The sequence below is a fragment of the Quercus robur genome, chromosome 8, assembly GCF_932294415.1.
Source record: "Quercus robur chromosome 8, dhQueRobu3.1, whole genome shotgun sequence".
In the NCBI taxonomy this organism is placed as follows: Eukaryota; Viridiplantae; Streptophyta; class Magnoliopsida; order Fagales; family Fagaceae; genus Quercus; species Quercus robur.
In genome coordinates, this window is record NC_065541.1 from 41,437,053 (window position 1) to 41,460,413 (window position 23,361).

Genomic DNA, 23,361 nt, shown 5'->3' on the forward strand with positions numbered 1-23,361 from the left:
TTGTTACATACAACCATACACACACTTTGCAGTAAAATCAAATCTTGGCTTCATATCACAATTTGAGCTCAATAAACATTGCTATCCAAAGAGAGTAAGAGAGAGTGCATGGAAGGAGGCATGAGGGATAGCTCATGGGAACACGACTCATCGTAACCTGACACAGAAGCCTCTATTTGAGATCTTTTATTAATAATAACGAAGATTCATTTCATAACTGTCTTACTACGTGTCGGATCAAAGCCTATATTATCTTCACCACCTCTCTCTCTCTCTCTCTCTGTCTCTCGGTTTCTCTGCTTTTGTTGTTTTGAATTGAAACCAATTGTCATTTTGGTTTCAGTTTTCATTTGTCTCTTATAGATGGAGAAGCCTCTGTTAAGCGGAGAAAGCAGTAGAGCTACTGCGGCTGGTCGCAAGAGAGAGCACCATAATCGTTCTAAGGCCATTGCTTACGGCTCGAATGTTGAAAAGGCTGCTGCTCTCGTTGATCTGGTTCGTTTCATTCTTTGTTTCACTTTTTATAATGTATCCAATAATTCATCTTCTTTCCCTTTTAAGAAAGTGTTTATTTTTTGGGGCGTGTTAAGATTAGAGTTTTGGTGAATGTAGTTGTGTTTTAATGGTGAATTTGATAATGGGTTTTGTGTTTGGTAATTATGTAACAATGTAATGAATGATTGTAGTTATAATTGTTTAGGCTTATTTTATTTGTTTTGGATGTGGAATTTTGGAGGATTTAGATGTGATTCAATTGGGTTTGTGTTTTTTTTTTTTTTTTTTGATAAACCAATTGGGTTTGTGTTTGATAATATATGTAGTGGGATAAAACTTAGATATGGTAACTTAGGTGCTATACACTAGGTTCTCAATTGCATTCAAACACTTGGTTGCACTTGCCAATAAGACATAAATAGCATTATGCTTCTTGTTAATACTGATTTTTGAAGACTATTTCATAATGGGCTTGTCTTTAGAATTTCAAAGTAGGTTTCCATGAAGACAAGTTAATTTGAGCTTTTACCATAAAAGAAAATGAAAAAGAAGAGTCATATGAGAATTCAAATTGATTTTGAAAAAAATTAATTTCTTGTAATGTGTGGTGATAGAACCATAGAAGGGGTGGCACATTAATCTGTTTGACATTTACTATACATTGGTAATATAGGTTTTTTTTTTTTTTTTCTCAAATATTGTCCTTCCATTTTATGATTGCAATCTTTCGTGATTTTGTTGAAAGCCTTTAAAGTACATGATGAAATCAGGGATATATTTCTGAAGTTTCTTTTTAATAGTTCTTTTAACGCGTGTACCTAATCAAAGAAGAAGTTCATTGATGTGCATCTCTTTTTTAATTTTTATTTTTTTTAATCCTCATAAGGTGTCCTTTGTTTTACATTGGATTTTGTGATATTTGGAAGACTTACAAATTGTCTAACCAAGAAAGAAGCAAATAGAAATTTTTAGCCTTGTCTACCATTTCTCTCTCTGAACAACTATATAACATTATTTGAGATTTTCACGCATTACTTCTTTAATATTCTTATCCTCAAAAATTTCTAACAAATGATTACTTTTTATTGGTTATTGGCTGAAAATGCTTTCTGCAGGCTGAAGATGGTATTGGTTTACCCGAGCAAATTCTTGATCAATCAAACTTCCAGAGTGCTGCAAAATCCTACTTAGTTTTTACTCAATTTGATTTCTTTTGGTCCCTCAATTATTTTGCAATGATAATCCTAAATTTCTTAGAGGTTGGTTTTTTTTTTTTTTTTTTTTTTTTTTTTGGTAAACCATGGTATTTATTTATTCTGAACTTTCTAAACTCTGTACAGAAACCTTTGTGGTGTACCAACTATGCTACAGATTCTTGCAATGATAGGGATTACTACTTTCTTGGGCAGTTGCCCTACTTAACTGGTGGGGAGTCTCTTATTTATGAGGTAAGAGTTAGATACTTAGAAGAATTGTATATGACCTCTAATTTTAATAATAATTATTTAAATTGCAAATGTTTGAAAACTATTTAGGAATCTAGTTTATAGGACAAAGCCACTTCTGTTTAGCATCTGTTTGCTATCTTTGTGCCAAGTGGTTACCTTACATATTTGAAATGATTGGAGTTTCTTGTTGATGTAGGATCTTTAAAATTTTTGCACCAAATTAGGATTATTTATGATATTTTGAAGGGTTCTTGAATAGGGTTTGATGTTTAAAGGTGTAGGTAAGGTTAAGTAATAAAAATATTGGATCTTGAATGAATTTGAAGGCTTTTTGGTGTCAAAATAGTGAATAGAACATGAAACAAAAATAGATAAAGCCTAAAGAACCACACCTAAGTTTCCTAAGAAATCACACCCTCAAGGCTTAAAAAAAAAAAATTAGCTGCTGGAATTTTATTAAAGTCAATCTCTTTATCTAAATTTTATTGTCTACATAGTACATAGAAGGCTATTACAAAACCCAATTGTAGAAAGGACTACTAAGTGCTAACAACCACTTTTCTAGAAGGACCAAGAATCCTAATAACAAAGCAAAGTAATTAAGTACTTCTAAATCAAATAGAAAAAGACTCAACATATAATTAGACACATGGGCCTTTAGTACAGCCCATTCTGGAAAATCTAGAAAAATACCAGATTCCCCTTATTCTAATAAATCTTAATTAAAACTGATCTAACAACTTTCTAACCTAAATAAACTTAATACTCTAATACAGTCACTAATAACTAAAGTAGCCTATGAAAGGATCCAATAGGCTGCACATCAAAACCAGATCATAATTCTAGAATATTTTGATATTTACTCTTGTTTTTTTTCTTGAACTATTTGTTGGTTGCATCAGGAATGTGTGGTATCAACATAAATTTATTATTCATGGGGTAATATATATATTATATAATTTAAATAAACCATGATGAACACGTGTTTAGGAAATTAATGGGCACATAGTAAGTTGGGGCCACAATTTAGAAATTTGAATCCCTCACCTATCCCACCCTAAAGAAAATCTCTTTGAAATTTTTATTCAACCTTTTTGTAACTCTTACAGACAATGGGAATAAATATAAGAAATAAGTTGGATGGCTAGATAACGTACTTTTGATTAGAGAGAGTCTCCCCCCTTTTGATAAGTACAATTTCTTATAGCTAGTCAATCTCTTGTGCTTTTATCTATAATGAAATCACATATGTGCCCTGATGTGAGATCCCAAAGGCAAAAGTATTTCATCAGAATGGATGAGACATGTAATCTGAGATTGCTTGCCAATTCCTTGACATTCATTACCTCTCCAATTGGCACATTTTCATATATACTTAAATTGATCCTCAAGCCTGAAACTGCCTTGAAACAAATGAGGATGCATCTTAAATAGCAAAGTTGGATTGAGTTTACATTGTAGAAGATAAGTGTATCATTAATGAAAAGGAGATGGGATATTACCATTTATGCCTCATATTATTAATAGTAAAGACATTCAAACATCCCCTTGACACAGCTTTTGCTAACATCCTTCTCATGCCTCAACCACCACAAACAATAATGGGAAAGGGGATCTCCTTGACATAAGCCACCATTGCTATTGAAAAAACACTAGGGGTGCCATTCACCAGGATAAGAAATTTGAATGTGGAAATACAAAATGCTATACACTTCCTCTATTTTCCCCCAAAGCCACATCTTTGTAACAAATAAATCAAAAAATCCCAATTGACATGGTCATAATTCTTTTTCAGATCAATTTTGCACAAAACCCACAGATTGTCATATTTCAAATGACCATTTAAACATTCATTTGCTATCAGGGTAGTGTCAAGTATTTCCAATGGAGACTGCCCCCCATTGTCATAAAAATGGTTATATTTGGATGGCTGCCCCCAGTTGTTTGATGTGATGCCTTTGGAGGGACAGGAATAACCAGAGCTTTGAGGATTTTGAGAGAACTTTGCCGAATCTTAAATAATTTTTCTTTAAAACCTTGTTGGATTGGATGTCAGTAGTGCGTAGTTATTCTCCATGTTTGGTTTGTAATTTGATAGGTCTTTGTAATTTGCTTGCTTGATTGTATGGCCCCCCAGTTTTATACACCTGTACACTTGGGTGACTATCAGTTTGATCTCAATAAATTTTATTATTTAAAATTGAAAAAAAGATTTTGAGGAATCGCTGGATATTTGTAAGTGATGCAAATTGTGTTGGATATTTTGTAACTAATGCAAATTTAAGTATCTGTCCTACATGGCTACTATTTTGATAAGAAACTTCAATGTTTAATATGAATTCATGTTCCAAAAAACATTGCAACTAAAATTTCATTTTTTGATAAGATTTATTTTTTGATTGTTGAGTTAAATACGCTCGGTAGGTTTTGAATCCATGACATCACTGTCCAGCCACAACCCTCCAGCCAAACTTCTGAAAGAAGGAAGTTCCATTTGAGTCAATGGTCATCGGACTTGATAAGAAAATTTACAAGTGAAATTTTGATCTTTTGAAAAAGATCATGATGAATTGTTGAAAGTTTCTTTGATAATGGCAGTAAGACCTGTTTAAAAATCTGTCTTAAAGGAACAAAATCCGAAGGTTTGTCTTCTTTGATCAGAAGTCTCAGGTTTGACCCATTATGAGAAGGGTCTGTAGTTTGGTTAAGCACAGAAAAGAAAAAATAAATAAAGAGCATGGCCATTTGTTGTATCTTTGTTAATGGATGTTGGATTGTGGGTAGGTGATCATTATCAAATACTGATAACCTGTTAATGATGTTTTCTAGGGGGGCTTTTTTTGGTTATTCAATCATATTAGGTCTAGTGTTAGAAGGTGTTGATTGAATACATAGCATGTCAAGGATTTATGTTATTTATAGTCTGGTTAGTCTTAGAAATGATACATGGTGTTGAGGTGGTACATAAATCTTGTACTCGAACTACAGAATGTTTAATTTTGGGCATGTTGCTAGATCCCTAAGGTTTATTTGAGCATCTTAGCTTAGTTTTTGTACCACTTGTTTCCTTGGTTTGATGTATTATAGAGACAATCTTTTGCAAGTTTCATTAGTTTCTGCTTTTTTATGCAGGGCATATGTCTATTCATACTTGTGATACATACCTTCTTTCCAATTTCATATGAAGGGTACCATCTTTATTGGAAAAGGCTTCTTAATCGATTGAAGGTACTTCCGTATTCTTTCTCATGTAGTTATTTTCTGACTTACTAAAAAGAGGAAGAAAGTGATTTCCTGGTTTTTAATTTTTACCAAGAAGCCTTTTTTGATAATCAGAACCTTCTGTATAGATCTTGTACTAGGTATTTAAATTTGTGACTCAAATAACTGATAAGTTTACCAAAGAAAGTAAATCTTTCATGAGATTGACCTCTTTAGTTATTCAGCTGATGCTCTCTTAGTTGTATTATTAACCACTTATCTTTTCATGCTGCTTCAGTCGATTTTCTCTCTGGTTGTCATTCTGATCTTCTTTCACCTTTAGTTTGTATTGAAATGCTTCTAGATGTTGTTGCATTTTGGTTCATTGAATATGTTCTTAATATTGAGATGACTTAACCTCATCCTTACTTGTATTCTTCTCATCCATGTTCATATTCTTATTTTGGTTGATTTTTTTAAGTGCACATGTTGCTTCTTGATTCACCATTTTGCACCTTTATGCACTTTTATCATAACTTTGTTTGCATTTCTTTTGTATATTTCCAGTTCTGGTGTACTAGGTGTGCCCTGTTTTAGTAAAATCTTTACTTACTAAAAAAAATCTGATTTCTTCATATGATAGTTACTTGATGATAAATGCATATTAAATGCAGTTTGAAAAAAAATAAAAGGTTAGCAAGTGGATCTAATAGAAAGAGTTCCTAGCAGGAGTTGGTTTGATCAAGGTTAAAGTATTGACCACGTAAGATGGCCTAAAATTGCCTTCGATATATAAAAAAATTATATATTGTTTTTTCTATGATTTGGATGAAGGCCCAAAACAATGGTCTATGATTCAAGCTGTTAATAGATCGAAATGCATATTTTGTTGATAATGAAAAGAAGTCTTAAGCAATGAAATATCCTTGATAGAAAGTAAAATGTAGCCTTTTGATTTCTAAATTTTCTTTCCATTAACTTTTGGATTAGTTTGAGTAGTGGCAGCAACAAAAACAGCAACAGTGTCCACAATGATTGGACCGGAATAAGAAACAGTGTATCTTTGAGATCATATGATCTTACAGTTTATAATGCAATTCATATGTTGACCCTTTTATATGTAGGCCAGAGAAGAAAAAAGTCTGGTGCTGACGTATATCTGATTTATCTTTTGAAAGTTCAATGTTGTGATATTCTGTTCCTTTAGTCTAATTGTGAAATTTCCATTTTTGTTTTTTTCAGGTGGCTTTGCTGTTAATTTGGGTTGCTGATATACTGGTTTATGCTTTCTATTTTTCTTCAGGGGGCTTTGATTATCTTCCTTTTAGAATTGCACCATATATTAGAGTTGTGTTTTTCATGCTGAACTTTAGGTATTGTGTGATAAAACCTTTTTTTTTTTTTTAATTACCTGTATCTTTGTGTGTGTGTGTGTGTGCATGCCTAGAATTTAGATGTAAGGAAACATGGGCTCGTTCACTGATTTTGCAGAGGTTAAGTCTTATGAACTTATACTTCTTGAGGTACATTTAAAAAGTTATGCTTTGAAATGAAAAAATTGCAGTAGGGTCCTCTAAAGCAAGAAATCAAGATAGTCCTTTTTTCATGGTGAGACAAGAAAGGAACGAGGACAATTAGAAAGAAAAGAATGAAGATGAGGTGACAGCACAATGTGACTCTTCTACTTATGACATATAAGAGAAGAGAGAGAAGAGGTGGGAGAGAGATGGGAGGAGAAAAGCTCTTCCAAAATGCCATTCAGCATTTAATTATTGTTAAGGCTGATTCTGTGTTATACTTATACCAGAACTATTAATGGGCTTTAGAAGCCCTAGAAACAGATAGGAACCTTCTAGAACTTTCCCAAGAAATATTTTGGTATGCTAAGACTCTAATTTCCTTGACAAAGACTTCCCAAATTAATAATCATGTCAATCTTTAATAATATACATCCCGGGATCATATATCCTGCATTTTACTATAGTGCAATTCTTCCAATATAGTCCAGTTGGCTTAATCAAATTGATGTAGGACAAATTAGAGATTTGTCTACGTTTTGTTGCGGTGGGTTTAGGGTAGAAAAGAAGAAGAATTAGAGAGAAGTTAGGGCTGTATAGGGGCTGTGTGAACAGTATCTGTGAATAGTAACCCAAAAAAAAAAAAAAAAAAAAAAAAAAAAAAAGAGAAAGAAAAAGAAACAACAAAGGCCAACGTGCCTATCGCTCAAAACACTCAATTTTATTAATCAACTCGTTCTACTCCTTCCGTACATTGAGCACCCTATATATATAAAGACTCTTGTACTAGTAGTATTAGGATTCCTAATAGTACAAGGACTACTATTTAACCCTAATAAATTAAACCAAAGCCCATACATAGAGACCCATAATTAAATAAGACTCATTAATAAAACCTATGGCCTATAACTATGGCCCATAACCAACAATTGTAAAATTACTAAAATATCATTGACTCAAGAATAACCAAATAAAATATAAAAACTTAATTAACTACCATGGACACTTATTCTTGGGCTTTGCCTTAGCCTTAGGCTTCCAAAGAGAATATCCTTTCTTTAACCATGTTATGATTCCGCCATCACAAATGTTGCCAAATCAATTAAATAGCTAACTTAGCTCCACCTCACCTAGTAGCTAAAGGACCTCAAATGCCTTTCGATGTCTCTCTCCCTCCCCTCTTCAAGGTGAATGGTGAATCTATTGACCATCTCTTCCTTCATTGTTTGGTGGCTAAGGATCTGTGGTCTATGATTTTGGGCTTATTTGGAGTAATTTTTGTTATGCCAAAGTCTGTTGTTGAGCTCCTAGCTTCCTGGCAAGATTGGTTTGGTCGTCATCGAAATGGACATATATGGATGGTCATTCCCCATTATTTGATGTGGTGTCTTTGGTGGGAAAGAAATAGCAGATGCTTTGAAGATAAAGAGAGATCCATGCCAGGCCTAATTATTCTTCTTTAGATCCTTATTGGACCGGTTGTCAGCTTTGGGAAACAAATCCTTATCTTTTATTCTTGATTTACTTGATTCATGTAATTTATATTCTTGATTTGTTTACCCCTGTATACTTCCTGTGTAGTGGGTGTCTCTTTTATTTTATTTTATTATATCAATAAATCTTAATTGCTTATCATAAATAAATAAAAACCTCCCTCTTCATTCATTCTCTCTCCTGTAGCTGGGATTGAGGAATTTTATGGTGGTGTCTCTTTTCTGGTGGTTTCTTTGATGGTGGGTGAGCATGAGACCATTATTGGGAATGTTATCATTTTACAAGTCCTTGGGATTCAAGAGCTTTCAATTGGTCATGTGTCCGAAGATTTGTATCTCACTCTCTCTCCACGCCTTGGTGGACAGTACTGATTGCAATTTTGATAGGTAGGTAGCTTACCTTGAGATAGTAGTCATTAGCTTTGTCTCTTGAGAGACATTGGTAACGGTCATTAGCTTTATCTCTATTCGAGATGCAATGGGTGGTCCCAATGAATATAGATGTTTGTGGGCTGGAAAGGGAGATCTCTTTGCCATTTGAGGAGTGTAGTTTGGGTGGTAGTTTCACTTTGTCTTATGAGGACAATTTGTTTTTTGATAAGTAAAAGAGAGGGGTGCAACACGAGGACTTCCCAAGAGGTCACCCATAACCAAATTCAGAGTAAAACTTATGAGGACAATTTGTTGGGAGAGAAATAACAGTACATTTCATGATTCCAAGTTTAATGGAACATCTTTATAATTCATTTTGACTGGATGCTGATCATAGGCAGATATCATTGTGATTCTCTCTTTTTTAATTTTTTGGTTGTAATTTGTTGAGCAGGATTTAATGTTTTCTCCATTTTGTACTTGTTCTACCTTTTCTATTAAGATTTTTATCACTTATTAAGAAAAAAAATTCATTGCTAGTCTTCAAGTGAATGGAGTTACAATCAAGAAGACCTGAAAAATGAACTATGGAGTAAGGGTTATTCCTTTATAGTGCAAGATTTGGAATTGTATAAGGCTGTTTTATTTGAAGACCATCTTTGCTTAGGACATATATGCATGTGAGGTGATAATCAATAAAAGACTGCTAGGTGAAACCTGAAGGGCAGACACAACCATCCAAATACACAAGAAATTATTGATCATAGCTTCAGAGCTGAGATGATAAAAGTTATGAAATTATACTTTGAACACATTATTCTGTTGAACTGAAAAATCTGTGAAATGGAATTTGCTGATAGTTTTAGGTCTGTATCTTTACTTTAAGGCAGTTTGTTTCTTTGGTACTAATGATAAAGTTTTCATTTATAATCAATTCAGTGCAAAGCTCTACCCAAAAAAAAAAAAATCCAGTGCAAAGAAGTATCTTGTTAGGGTGAAATGAACTGGCAAATTTTCCCAGAATCATTATGGCAATATCATGCCCCATATTTGAACCTTACCAATGGGTATAAGACTTGTACAGTTTGAGATATGCATTCAGTGCTGACAGTGAAGGGTAAAAAAAACCTTTAATACAGAGAACTCCCTGATTAAAAGAAGTGGGATACATACTCAGAGGCCATAAATTAAGTCTTGATGGTCTGAAGGCCAGAATATTAATTAAATGCAGCTACAAACCATTGGCGACATCAAATTTTTGGGATCAGAACCTGCATAATCACTGTAGATAGCTATACATGTTACATGTCATGATGTGCATGCATGTCTTTATACTTTACTTTTAACTGTTAAACAACTTATGTTAAATTAGTTTGATGTTTTCTCATTCTTTTTTGTTCGTAGGGAATTACGAGCCACCATGTACATCCTGGCTGGAATGCTTAGCACCTACTTTAACGTCTTGGTATCTTTACTATCTTATTGTTGTACATCATCTTTACTGTTGTTGAGTTTTACAATTTTTTCTAGTTTATAAACAATCTGTAGAGATAAATAATCATAAATTCAATGGTGTCAAATTTGACTACGTCAGTTTCACTGTATGAGTGGTCAATTGCTATTGGCAGGACTCTGTTCCTTTTGTAGATTTTATAGATGTCGTTAGTCTTACAATGTAATTTTTTAGTGGACTCTTGTCTATTTCATCTGTACTTGAAGGTCTTCTCTCTCTAATAAAATTTCTTACAAGAAAATTTACTTTTTGCTTGTGACTCTAGGAGGATTGTTCACTTTCATTTGCACCTGTTCCATTTTAATCCATTGTTTAGTTGTGAAAATACATACTGCTTAATACTTTTAGTTTTCATGCTTATTGCTGACTGCTTTTCTTGAATTGCAGGCTTTAGGGCTTTTGTTTCTTCTGTTTTCCAGTTGGTTAGCCTATGTCATGTTTGAAGATACCCAACAAGGAAAAACAGTATTTACTTCGTATGGCACCACACTGTATCAGATGTTTGTTTTGTTCACCACATCCAACAATCCAGATGTTTGGATTCCAGCGTACAAGTAAGTAGGAGTGATTTAGATACCTTTTTTCCTTTTATATTTTTGTAGTGTTGTTCAATTTCTGGCTTGCTATTACTGAACTGGAACATGTCCAATTGTTGCTGTTTGCATGAAAATAATGCATCATTTTGAAGCTGTTAATCCCTTCTTCTATATGTCATTTAAAAAAAATTGAAAAAAAAAAAAAAAATTTGTTGTCCAATCTAATTGTACAAGGGTCTTCCATTTGGCACACTCTATTCGTGACGGCACAACTGGTTGATTTATTACTGCAGGATATTTTGCTATCAATAGCTGCCAGAATAGTTGACAGTATAAAATCTTTAGTATTGTCATCAATTTGTAAAATAATGTCATTCCTAAATAATAAAGGGAAAAAACCTGTAAACTAAGCTGGAAGCTGAACCAAACAGGAATCACAGCATTAGAATAAGAATCATGTCTGCTGTTACATCCTATTCCAACAAGTCTGGACCCAGCTTATAACCCTCAAGGAAACATAAGCTAAGATCCTTAGACACAATTACAAACTAGGAAATTCCAAAGATGGCCGTGTGTTGAATGTAAACCAACTTTCTGAATTTCTTTGGTCTCTGAACTTGGATTTTCCTGAATTTGTTGCTGCCTGTGTCGTGTATTTTCCTTTTATCTGAATTCATGCGTGTATTTACTTTAAGAACTTTCATTCGTTATACTAATTTGAATGTTGAGCATTTTCCAATTGAAGAAACTTACGCAGCCTTAGTACTACATGATTGTTTATCTTTTCATTTATTGTGTTCTTCATGTGATTATCATTTGAGAATTAAATGATGTGCCTGCCTAGGCATCAACATGAATATTATGGTATAGAATCTAAGCAACATAAGAGAAACCCATTAAGCTGCCAAAAGATTAGATTTTAGGATACCACTGGCAGTTTTTCCTTGAAGAATTTAGTCTTGTAAAGTTATCTAATCTTGAACTAGTTTGAATCTTGTAGGTGTTTATGGTTTATTATTACTAATGTTACTGTAGTGGTCATCTTGAGGTTGCTCCACTATTACGAAATTGAGTGATTTGGTAGGGAATAGTATTTTTAATATAGAATTCCAAATATTGGAGTGCTGAAATAAAATCAGAATATGACGCTTGTTATGAGTAATATTGTTTAAGTTGGATGGGTGATTGTGTCATCTTCTATTGTGGAGTTAACCCAATAAATGATACATGTGTATTAGGGTTTATTAATTTTTAACCCTAAGCTTGACATCTTGGTTTTCATGGTATTACCCACAATCAACCATTGCCAACTACATGGTATCAGAGAAACTATGTAAATAGTAATAACTTCTCTCTTTTTAGGGGTTTGAGAATAGAATTTCCGTTTGAAGGTCAAATCTCCTTATGGATTGCATTTACTAATTTTTACATTAAACTTTATTTGTTCATGTAATAAAGGGTGTTTTAAAGTCCTGCTCCTTGGAAAGCTATTTCCATATTGTTTGTAGGGTTTCTAGCAGGAAGGAAATAGCCGGACTTTTGAGAGTATCTAGCTATCTCAATATAAGCTCCCCCTCCCTGGTATAAACTTAAAATTTGTTTGATTGGCTGTTTGCCTTATGTGGTATCCTTTTTTTTGCCTTTTTGGACTTTTTAAATTTAGGATTATACCCTTCTTAGGGGAAATTCCGTATACTTGCCTTGCACTGAATTTGTTTGTCCATTTTTTGCCATTTATAGTTTCATAATTCATTAAATGTGGCCAAGAGTAGAATGATTAGTACATATTTAAGATGAGAAAAGTCAGTAGTAGGGGTGGTCAGTGTAGGTCAACAACCTAGAGGGTATCAGAATTTGTTTTAAAACCTTGAGGGAAGTCCTGTCTTATTATGGTAAAATGTGCCATTGTTACTCTTCAAAACATCAGAAGGCTTTCTATAATTTGCCCACCCTTTTTCCCTTTTAAAAGCACTTATAGTTCCCTAGCATTTCCAGAAGTTTTATTATTGCTTTTACTTGTTCTGTTTCCACATTTATGTAATTTCCTGGGGACTTGTTGGAACCATCTCACATCTCCATGGTATTTCTCTATTTTGAAGTCTTGAAATTTCTGTTGATGACATATAAACCTTAACCTTGATCTAATGTATCATCAATTTATATTGTCTTGAAGGGCTTCGCGTTGGTTTTGTCTGTTTTTTGTTCTTTACATCCTGTTGGGGGTTTACTTCGTCACCAGCTTGATTCTTGCTGTTGTATATGACAGCTTCAAAGATCAGGTATGGTTTATTTCATCTTCTTAAGCTGCCTCTAAGCATGGACAATAAGACACAGCTATTGTATCTGTGTTCATCTATTCATTTCAGCTGCTGGTATATTTTTTACTACTTAATGTTCAAGAAATAGCTATGTTTAGTTTCTTCTTGTTTCCTCAAGAAAGAATACAAATGCATATGTTCACATCTCTTATTTGTTGTAGCTTGCAAAACAAGTTCTTGTGATGGACTCTACAAGGAAACGAATCTTGGAGAAAGCTTTTAATCTCATAGATAAAGATGTAAGAACGGTTGTCTCTACAGGCTAAATCTTCTCTAAGCATGCTTAAGCAACAAGCTTTTCCAATTTTCTCGATCTGCTTCTTTTGAATGATATGTCTTGCTTATGTCTTTGATTAAAAGTTTCATTTCTGTACTTTGTTTTTGACTTTGAGACAATCCTATTTAGACGATACTCTTTATACCATTTTGATAAGTTAATAGTACTCTTTAAATCTTAAAAGGAATTTTTGCTTCCAGACTAGAGGGATATATTCTTATGTCTTCTTTGAAATAACATCACTGGAAATATAATGTTCAAGGGCTTGGATTTTATGTAATTTATATAATTTTATGGAGTGTTGTGGAAAACAATTAGCTGCTATCAGGAAGCAGGCCAACAATTTAATTTGAGCTCATGGATGGTTAGACACATTAACACTAACACCCTTCTTTGCATGAATTACTGCCTGACAGTAGTGAAGGAGTGAGCAGGCCTTGCACATGTAGAACAAAAGTAATTAATCACGGGTGGAGATTAAGGATTTCCAATCTATCAGTTTGATTACTGGGGTTTATAAGATCCTTGCTTGAATAGGTTCAAAATGGTGCTAGACAAGAGGGTGTCAGAACCCCAAAATGCCTTTGTAAGAGGGAGACAGATTCTTGACTCTATTGATTACCAACGAATGTTTAGATAGTCACATAAGGTACAGCATACCAGGGGTTTTGTACATGTTAGATTTGGAGAAAGCCTACAATCATGTGCATTGGAATTTCCTCTTGTATATGCTTCAGCGACGTGGGTTTGATTCTAGGTGGAGGAAGTGGATTTTTCCCCTGTTTGTTTTTCGTTGCTTGTGAATTGAATCCCAAGTGGCTTTGTTCAAAGCTCACAGGCTGAGATAGGGAGTGCCTTTATCCCCTTTTTTGTTCATCATTGTGATGGAGGCACTTAGTAGGTTGTTGGAGACAGTAGGGGGAGGCAATTACATATCAGGGTTTTCAATTGGTGACCTTTTTGCTTATCAATTAATGATCTCACATCTTCTATTTCCGGATGATACTTTGATCTTGTTTGGGGCTCATCCAGAGCAATTGTGACACTTGAAAGCAATTTTTGTGTAGTTTCAAGTTATATCTGAATTGAAGATAAATTTGGGGAAATCCGAATTGGTTCCTATTGGTAATGATGTGTTGGATATTGAAACTTTGACCAGTATTTTGAGATGCAAGGTAGCTTAAATTCCCATAACATATTTGGGTCTTAGGTTTCACTTTCAAAGAAAAATCTGTGGAATAGCGTAATGGAGAGGTGTTTGGCTGGTTGGAAAAGAATGTACCTTTTCAAGGGGGGCTGACTTACTTTGATAAAGGGCACTTTATCCAACCTTCCTACTCTAAATCCTTTACGGATATGGTATATTCTGGATTATTGAGATGAGGTGGAGTGGATAAGCTAATGCTAGAATCCTTTCACTAGAGGTTTTTTGAGATTAGATCCTATAAGGTGTTACACTCCATAGCTCAACGGTCTTTTCCATGGAAGAATATGTGGAAACCTAAAGTGCTAACAAAGGTCAATTTCTTCCTTTAGGAAGCAGCATGGGGAAAATCTTAACTACTGATAACTTGCTGAGGCATTGGATAGTTGTGATTGATTGGTGTTGTATGTGTATAAGAGGGATGGGGAAACTACTGATCATTTAGTTCTACATTGCCCTGTTGCTAGAGAGATGAGGAATATGGTATTTTCACTATTTGAGATTAAATGGGTCATTTTAAGAGGTGTTGTGGAGCTCCTAGTCAGTTGGCCTAGCAAGTTTAGCAAGCACAGCAAAGCAGTGATTTGAAACATGATCCCTTATTGCCTCCAGTGGGTATTTGGCGGGAGGGGAATGCCTAGACTTTTGAAGGGAGTGAGATATCAATTCCTGACTTGAAGCTTTTATTCCTCAAAAAAAAATTTGAGTGAATAATTGCTTCAAGTTTTTATACTTTGCTTCTTTGTCTAATTTACTTGAGGGTTGTACTTTTCATGCATCTTTTTGATTGACTTTTTGCTGTGTTCGTAGTACACTGTCTATGTATGTGGGTTCATTGTACTCTTTTCATTTTATTTTCAATGAAGTATTATTACTTATCAAAAAAAAATAAAATAAAAATAATTATGAGTGGGGAAGTTTGGATGACAGGTCCTTCTTGCCTAATGTGGTATATTTGGAAAGTGCAAAATCCCCTTACTTTTGAGGGAAAGGAATTTCCCTTGCCACCTCTCAAATTTCTCTTTTTAAAAACGTTATATGAGTGGACTTACAATTCCTATACCTTCTCCATGACTTCATTCATGGGCTTTTTAGATGATTTACCTTTCGGTCGTTCAGGTTTTTATTTTTTATATTTTAAATGCTCTGTTTCTTCTTGTTTTTCTGCCATTCTTTTGTATACATCCCTGTAATAGGATAGTGCTTTTTTAATGAAATTTATTACTTATATATATATATAAAAGTTTTTAGAAGAAATTTTATTTGAGCCCTCAATAGCCTCGTGTTATCCTTGGTGCTTATAGAAGTACATCAACGTTTGAGGTTAGGAGTTCAAAGTTCAAAGCATCCTGTGTTTCACTGGTATAACATTTAGATTTAAGGATAAGGTTACTCTTTCTGCCATGTGCAATGACAAATAATGAATGCCCTGGTATAGAGTGAGTTTCAAAATTGAAGGGAGCAAAAGGGCAAGAGGAAGGCCCAAGAGGAGATGGATAGATTCAAGAGGCCATGCTAAAATACGATTTCCAAGAATCTGATAGAGGATGTGGCTCTAGTTAGAGCTGATGATTACCTTGGTAGTCTTTTTAGGTGAGTTGAGTTGAATGTAAAATCCGACATGCTTATGAAAGCTAAATGAATGGCACAGAGTGGCCAGTCACTTGATGATGAAACTTTGGGATAGGGTTTCAGAAAACTATAGTTAAAACAGAAGGAAGAAAAAATTGGCGGATGTCATGCCTTGGAACTGGATATTCTATTTTCTTTGACAAGTGTTGGTATTCGTGAGTGATAATGCTGAAGGTGTTTGAAAGACATTTATTTCGAAATTGTTACAACAGTCTGTTTCCTAGCCAGAAATAAATGGTAGGAGAGGCATGCCAATCTCAATTACAAATTTTAAATTAAGAGTTTATTTTGAGCCTTGTTTGTGGCTGTAGTTGATGGAGCTCAGGAAAAGGTTTCATGGAGTTTATTGAATGACATTGTTTATCTAACAACTTTGTGTATTGTATGAAAGACAATTGATAACACCTGTTGAATCCATTGACATATCAAGAGACATTAACATGCTGGTGCTCTGAATTTATAGTACGTATGAGTTCATATTTAAATTGAATGAGTTATAACAACACCACCCCCCCCCCCCCCCCCCCCCCCCCCGGTTTTTATTTTTCAAAATATAGCCCTTGTGCTGTCATCCTTGTTTTATGGCATCATGACTTCTTTTTTTAATTTTTTTTATCATAATGATTTTGGTTAGTTTTTTATACATTTAAATATAGTAGCATTTGTTATTGTTGACATTACATTTTTATTTATTTTTTGGCCCCTTTTTTGTGCTTTAACAGAATCGTGGATTTCTTGATAAAGAGCAATGCATTCAACTGTTTGAGGAACTGAATAAGTACAGGTATTAATGGCACCACTATCTTTAACATGCCTTAGTAGTTATTTTCTTTTATCGTACATTGTTGAATGTTTTTTGAAATTCTATTGGTTACTAGGAAGAAATGGAAGGCTCCTGTGTCACTGAACATGGCCCTATGCAAAGTAGCCTTCTCTCTCAAGTAAATAAAAAAAAGGTTTCAGGATACAATGACACCCTAAAAAGCATGGGGCAATGGAATTTTATACAGACGTCTGGTTTTGACTTTTTGATAATATTTTTTCACTGTGTTGTACCTCTTCTGCTCGGAACTTCTTTCTTTCATCTTTTACTAGAGGGATGTGTGAACAGTGCATGCCAATGGAAAGTAGATAACCCAAAAAGTCTGGCTGTGGGCAGGAAAATATATAGTATGTTAATTTAATGTTTTTAAAAGTGCTGCAGGTGGGAATAATAAGTTCTTTGGAATCTACCATACTGTCCATGGTAAGTTGCAAGAGAAAGGACAATAGGGTCGTACTGGGGCACAGGAAGCATCTCACATGATTGTGTAGATTTTCTGGTTTACAGTTTTTCAAATTACAATGATAGGTTGTGGTTATTTTATTGAGGGAAATGATCTTGAAAAATATGACTAACTCAAGAAGAGGCTTTTCTGATTTTCCGTAAATGAACTTGTAGGTGAATGCAACTCATGCACACATATGGAATTGAATTTGTGATTCCACTCTCCACCCTTAGGGGAAGGAGATGCCGTTTGAGATCTTTTATGAGTTGCTTTCCAGTGTTTTAATGGTGGGGGTGGGAGTGGAACACAAGTTCATACACTTGTAGTTCAAAATAATTTATCCAGGAGTGGGAAGCACTCAGTTGTTGTTAATTTGAGAAACTTTCAGCCAAATTCTTGCACGTATTGAGATTGGAGATTCTTGTGCAATTGTGCCTTTCTAACTACTCTTAGTTATCCAATTACAATTTCCTGATTCCTTTGAAAAGACGAAATCGAAATTAATATGCTTATTTCTTGCCAATTTATATGATTGGTATTATCATTACCTTCATTATGTGTGTATTGCTGATTTTGAAAGTAAAAATGCATAAGGAAAATTGTAGTCAAAGCTTTAATTGCTTTCTTCAATCTTTATTCTACATCTACCTGTTCTCTCATCTAACATAGATCCAAAACCCTTATCAAATCTCTTAAATAAATAATTTCTGAACAGCCTCTTGACCTTCTGTTGTCCCATTATGGAAGTATTTTTTTGAGCCACTTAAAGTGTAAGGATAGTTTATGTTTGAACCATTTATGGAATCGTTTTTTGAACCTTTTATTCTAATAAATGAAGTTTAACTGTAAAAATGGGACAGAGTGTATACCACCCTAGAATTGAGAAAGGATCTAGGAGGTAGCCTGAAGGCAAGACATCCCACAACCACTAGCTGTTGCTTTTTAGCCTTGACATCCCTATAAGCGGACAGGGAGCTTCAAGAAGCTCCAGTGAACTACTCATTAGGAAACCTATTATAGAGAAAACTGAGAGGAAAATTTCTGGTTGGAAACATTTATATTTGTTGAAGGGTCATAGACTGACTTTGTTAAAAAGTACTTTTTTGAGCTTTCTGACCTATTATCTATCCTTGTTCACTATTTCTAAATTTGTGGCTGATAGAATAGAGAGGATTTAGAGGGATTTCTTTTTTTTTTTGGGGGGGGGGGGGGGGGGGGGGGGGGGTGTAAGAGGAAGAATTCAAACACCCGTTAGTGGCTTGGAGCAAGATTTTCTCTCCTATTGAGTTTGGGGATTCGGAGGATTGGGGTTTTTAATAAAGCTTTACTAGGAAAATGGTTATGTTGCATCGCGAATGAAGTCAACCATTTGTTGTGTCAGGTAATTGCATCCAAATATGGTTAAGACAGAGGGGGTTGGTGTACTAGAGTTGATATAGAGACTAATGGTTGTGGGTTGTGGAGGAGAATTAGAGCGGGTGGGGAAAGCTTCTTCACACCTGCAATTTATGAGATGGGAGATGGCAATCATATCTGGTTTTGGTACGATCCTTTGGGAGTGGGCACCTTCCTCCAAAGGATCTTTACCTTGATCTGTTTGTGTGCTCACAGCCCGTGCAAAAAAAAAAAAAAAAAAAAAGACTAACTAACCCAAATCTTCTTCATTTGGTGATTTCCCCTTTTGCCCTTTTGCTTCGTAGGCATGTGCTTAAGGTTAGTCCAACTTCTTTTTAAAATTTTCTTTTATGAGTTTTAACTTTTTATTATTCTTTTTTCATTATTTAGGTAGACAATAAATATATGTGTATATATATTGGCTAGGCTTTAATATACTTACAATAGATTTTTTAACAATTATTTAAAAATATATATCTATTTTTGTTATAAAACTAATTTTGTAAACTTTGAAATTATATATATATATATATATATATATGTATGTATGTATGTATGTATGTATATTAAATTAATTAATTAATTATACATGTATACCCGCCGCACTTGTATCCTAATTTTTTAAAATTTGCCATATCGCCGTACCCGTATCCGTGCAGGTGCATCCTAGGTAGTAGCTAGAGTTTACAGTTTTATAGAGCTTTTCACTATTGGGAGTTGGAGGATGTGTTTTTCTTTTTTTAACTTCTTTATTCTAAGTTTCCTAGTGGGGAAGAAGATGATAGGTTGATTTGGAGTTTGACTAGTAGTGGTTATTTTTATGTACGTTCCTATTATAACTATATTTTTGGCTGCCTTACTGCTTCTTTCCCATGGAAGAGCATTTGGAGTGTAAAGGGCCCTAAAAGGGTGTTGTTCTTTTTTATGGGCAGCAGCTCCAGATTCTTACAATCGATAACCTTGTTAAGAGGGGACTCTCCTTGGTTAATTGGTGCTGCATGTGTCAACTGTTGATGCTGTGGGGAAACTGTGGAGCATCTTTTGCTTCATTGCGAGTTTTCTCATGCATTGTGGAGTGAAATTTTCCTGATGTTTGGGATTCAGTGAGTGATGCAAGAAAAGGTAGCATCTTTTCTGCTAAGGTGGCAGAACTGGTTGGGGAAGCATTTCTCAAATGTTTGGAATTTGGTACTAGCATGTTTGATGTGATTAGTTTGATGGGAGTGTAACAGCCCCACTTTTGAGGATGCTGTGAGCTCTATAGATCATTTGTAGTCCTTGCTAATCCAGATTTTGTTTGATTGGTCTCGGGTTTGGGGTTTTACGCATTGCACTTCCATTTCTGATTTCCAATATTTTCCTATAATTTCTATTTGATTTGCTTGTAATTGTTTTAAACACTATGTGTTCATCATTGTGAACACAAAGTGCTTTTTCTTTATAAATAGAATTTCTATTTCTTATCTAAAAAAAGAACTACTCATCATTTTAATCCCTTTTACAATAGTGGATCTATGATCTAACAAAGAAACTATTAACCTGTGCATTTCAAATGTTGTTGCATTGGTTCTTTCCTCAAGAGATCAGCTTTTTGTATAAAATCAAGGTTCTTGTATTTATCATAGGTTTCATTAATCATGCTGCTAGCTTGTTGATGTGGGAAGCACAAACAAAGATTTATTTTAATTTAGTTTTATTTCTTATTGGAGTCCATCGAATTTTATTTTAGGCCCTAGTATTAAATTAGGTTTGTTAGTATTTTTATTTAGTCTAGGGTATTTTTGTAATAAGTCAATCAAGGTTACCTATTTTAGTTAGACTTTAGTAGTCTATATAACAAGGTTTTGGAATCTTTTTGAGGAGGATTATTTTGATGAACAAAATTTCAGTTGAAATCATCCCATTGGTCTAGTGCCGACTCTAGCCATCCCTAAGTGCTGACTCTAACCAACCCTAAGTGCTGACTCCTAGAAGTTTTCTCATGCTAGGTGCTGATTACTAGAAAGCCTAGGTGCTGACTCATAGTTTCTCTATCTTTATGTTTCTAGTTATTTACTTTTGTTTTTGCATTGTTCTGGTTTGTGCCAGGTCACTTGTGATGTTGATTTTGTGAATCTGGAAGGATGTCTTATATATTTTTCTTGTAGGACTTTGCCAGAAATATCAAGAGAAGAATTTGAGTTGATATTTGATGAGCTGGATGATAGTCATGATTTCAAGGTATGTCCATTTACTTAAGCTCTTGGTTAGACTAAACTAAATTCTAGTGATATTTACTTTTATTTTTTGTTAGTGTTCAAAACTTTTCTTTGTCAACTGTTTGAACAATCCATCATTGGTGTAAAAAAATTTCACTTAGTCATTTTGCTAAATTTAATCATTTTTGTTTTTGGTGTCATGGATATGTTTGCTAGCAAATGTATACAGCACCTACTAATGCACATAAGACTTCGATATTTAGTTTGTAATGTTTATGAATATAAGGAAGAATACACTTTGGTTGTAGAGTGCTTCTTGTATTTCATAACAAGCAGATTTTGTTTCCATTTTAGGCAAGATAACAGCCTTACCTCCCATATCTAGAAATACATATAAGGAAGGCATTTGGTTTGGGTCGTCTTTCAAGATTCCTTATTGGAATGCAAATAGCTCAAAGGGAATTTGGATCCCCATAAACCCCACTTCTATAGGAATATGGGTTTACTTGAAAAGATGTGGGTATTCACATTCCCAAGACCAGGATAGTTATCTTTTTTTTCTTTTTTTGTTGGATAAGTAAGTAAAAAAGGAAACTTTTTTTTACAAAAGTGACAATGATACCTCATTTAATACTCTTTGACTATCCAAAGTATAACTTTTTCATCTTACACATTCGCCCTCCTATCCTTTCATTCTCTGTCTGATTTGTTGCTCTGCCACTCTCTCTTTGCTAGAACACGATTGCTTGACCATTATCACTGTGGTGTGTATTGCTCTTCCATGCCTAGGTTTTCTTTAATCCATTGCATTTTTTACGTTTTAGATTTATTATGATATCTCAATTTTGATAACCTTTTTGGGAAGTATGCATGGCCTAGACTTCAATTCTAAGAACCATCTTCCATAAGCCATTGTAGTCTTTCCTGCATTGTCTCCTTCTGGGACTGAGATATATTTTGCTCTAGTTTTTATTTTAGATCATTTTTATTTTAGAATATAATAAGGATAGAGAATGTGAGATTTACTTTTTTTGGTTTAATTTTGTATTTTGTTGTTTATACTGTTGGTTCCTAGACAATATTTTGTATCTAAATATTAATGCACCTTCTGCTCAAAAAACCTAAATGCTGGGGGGGCATATCCACCCCCTTCTAGGAACTTTGTTTATTTTTAGTGCTTGGTAACTAGATCAAATTCTTTTATTAAAATTATTAGTTGCCTAGACATCCAAATAAGTAAAAAAAAGGTGATCCTTAAATACGTTCTAACCTTGTGATAGAGTTTCATTATCCATTCTTGCCTAGACCCTAGACATCGAGAATCAACACTTTGCTATATGTTATTGATCTCTAGCCTTTTCTGATTACTGATTAGTGGTGGGACCTAAATTTTTCTGTTTTGTAATAAGGATTAAAATGTGTAAAGGACAAAGTTAGAGACAGAGATGTCACTTTCCCTTGTCTGGTACTAGGGATGAAAGCCTGGAAGAAGGATGAAACTTGCCCTTGATTGTTAGAAGAGAATTATGATAAGGAAGAAAGAGAGTTTTAATTATTATTATACCCTTGTATTAATTTTTTTGATATATGAAGCAGTTAAATTGGTGAAATAGCAAAGACACTTTGTGTTCATCTCATTATTTGGCCTCCCCATAATAAATCCAAAAGGAATATTTAATTCTGAAGAATTATCCTTTTGTTTGAGTAAGGTAATCTGAGCCCTATGTTAACAGATATCAGATAGGATCCTGCTGTGATCCACAATCTCTTCCTGAATTTTGGATCAATTGGATGCTGCATAGTGGGGCTAAGTGAAACTTATGCATTCTTTTTTTCCCCAACTACGAAACCTGAAAACTGGTTTTCGACTAATGTTTCTTCCTTTCTGTTTGCTTCATTCACTTTTCTTCCTTCCTAACATAGAGGCTTCAATAAAATAAAATTTTGACACCCTGATATTAAATTTTGATCTTCTAGTTGTGCTGGAAGGGTAAAGAAAATAGTGTGATAACTCAACCTACTTCATCATTCACCCAAGTCTACCATTTGCTTACCACTACATGACCCTTTTTGCCTTTGCTTGAGATTCAATGTTCTCACATCATTTATCTTTCAACAACAACAATTCTAGAATGCAAATCATTACAAGTGGTAAACAGATTATTTTTGGTCAACAGGATTACAAGTAGAGCAACCTAATAATTTGAAAGAACAACAAAATTTGGTTTTTCTTTTTTCCTTGTATTTTAAACTGTTTTTTACTAGAGATGGACATTGTAGAAGAAAAATATTATGGTTACGATCATTTGTTGTATGTGTATTTTTCTGATTTGTTTGCTAAACTTCATCTTTTGACTTGTAGATAAACCTAAATGAATTTTCTGACCTTTGCAATGCCATTGCTCTAAAATTCCAGAAGGAAGAGTGTGTAAGTCCGAAATGCCCTAGATCTGAAACATCAGTAAGCTTCTTTTTGAGTGACAAAGAGCTTTAT

The 23,361-nt window shown here is 34.1% G+C and overlaps 1 protein-coding gene across 6 annotated transcripts in view; it reads left to right on the plus strand.

The window, feature by feature from the left end:
* LOC126695538 (two pore calcium channel protein 1A-like) overlaps window positions 1-23,361 on the plus strand; it is a 189,160-nt gene that overhangs the window by 154,717 nt on the left and 11,082 nt on the right. For 3 of the 6 annotated variants that reach the window (XM_050392334.1, XM_050392336.1, XM_050392333.1), the window contains exons 1-12: window positions 210-495; window positions 1,611-1,754; window positions 1,836-1,943; window positions 5,076-5,171; window positions 6,387-6,517; window positions 9,931-9,991; window positions 10,427-10,593; window positions 12,749-12,854; window positions 13,055-13,132; window positions 16,729-16,790; window positions 20,817-20,889; window positions 23,230-23,295. The exons of 2 other annotated variants lie outside the window; for them this stretch is intronic. In XM_050392334.1, coding sequence (XP_050248291.1) covers window positions 364-495; window positions 1,611-1,754; window positions 1,836-1,943; window positions 5,076-5,171; window positions 6,387-6,517; window positions 9,931-9,991; window positions 10,427-10,593; window positions 12,749-12,854; window positions 13,055-13,132; window positions 16,729-16,790; window positions 20,817-20,889; window positions 23,230-23,295 — 1,224 coding nt within the window. In that variant the 5' untranslated portion in view covers window positions 210-363. Of the gene's footprint in view, window positions 1-209; window positions 496-1,610; window positions 1,755-1,835; window positions 1,944-5,075; window positions 5,172-6,386; window positions 6,518-9,930; window positions 9,992-10,426; window positions 10,594-12,748; window positions 12,855-13,054; window positions 13,133-16,728; window positions 16,791-20,816; window positions 20,890-23,229; window positions 23,296-23,361 lie in introns of those variants that run through there. One more of the 6 variants, XM_050392335.1, reaches the window with a different exon arrangement.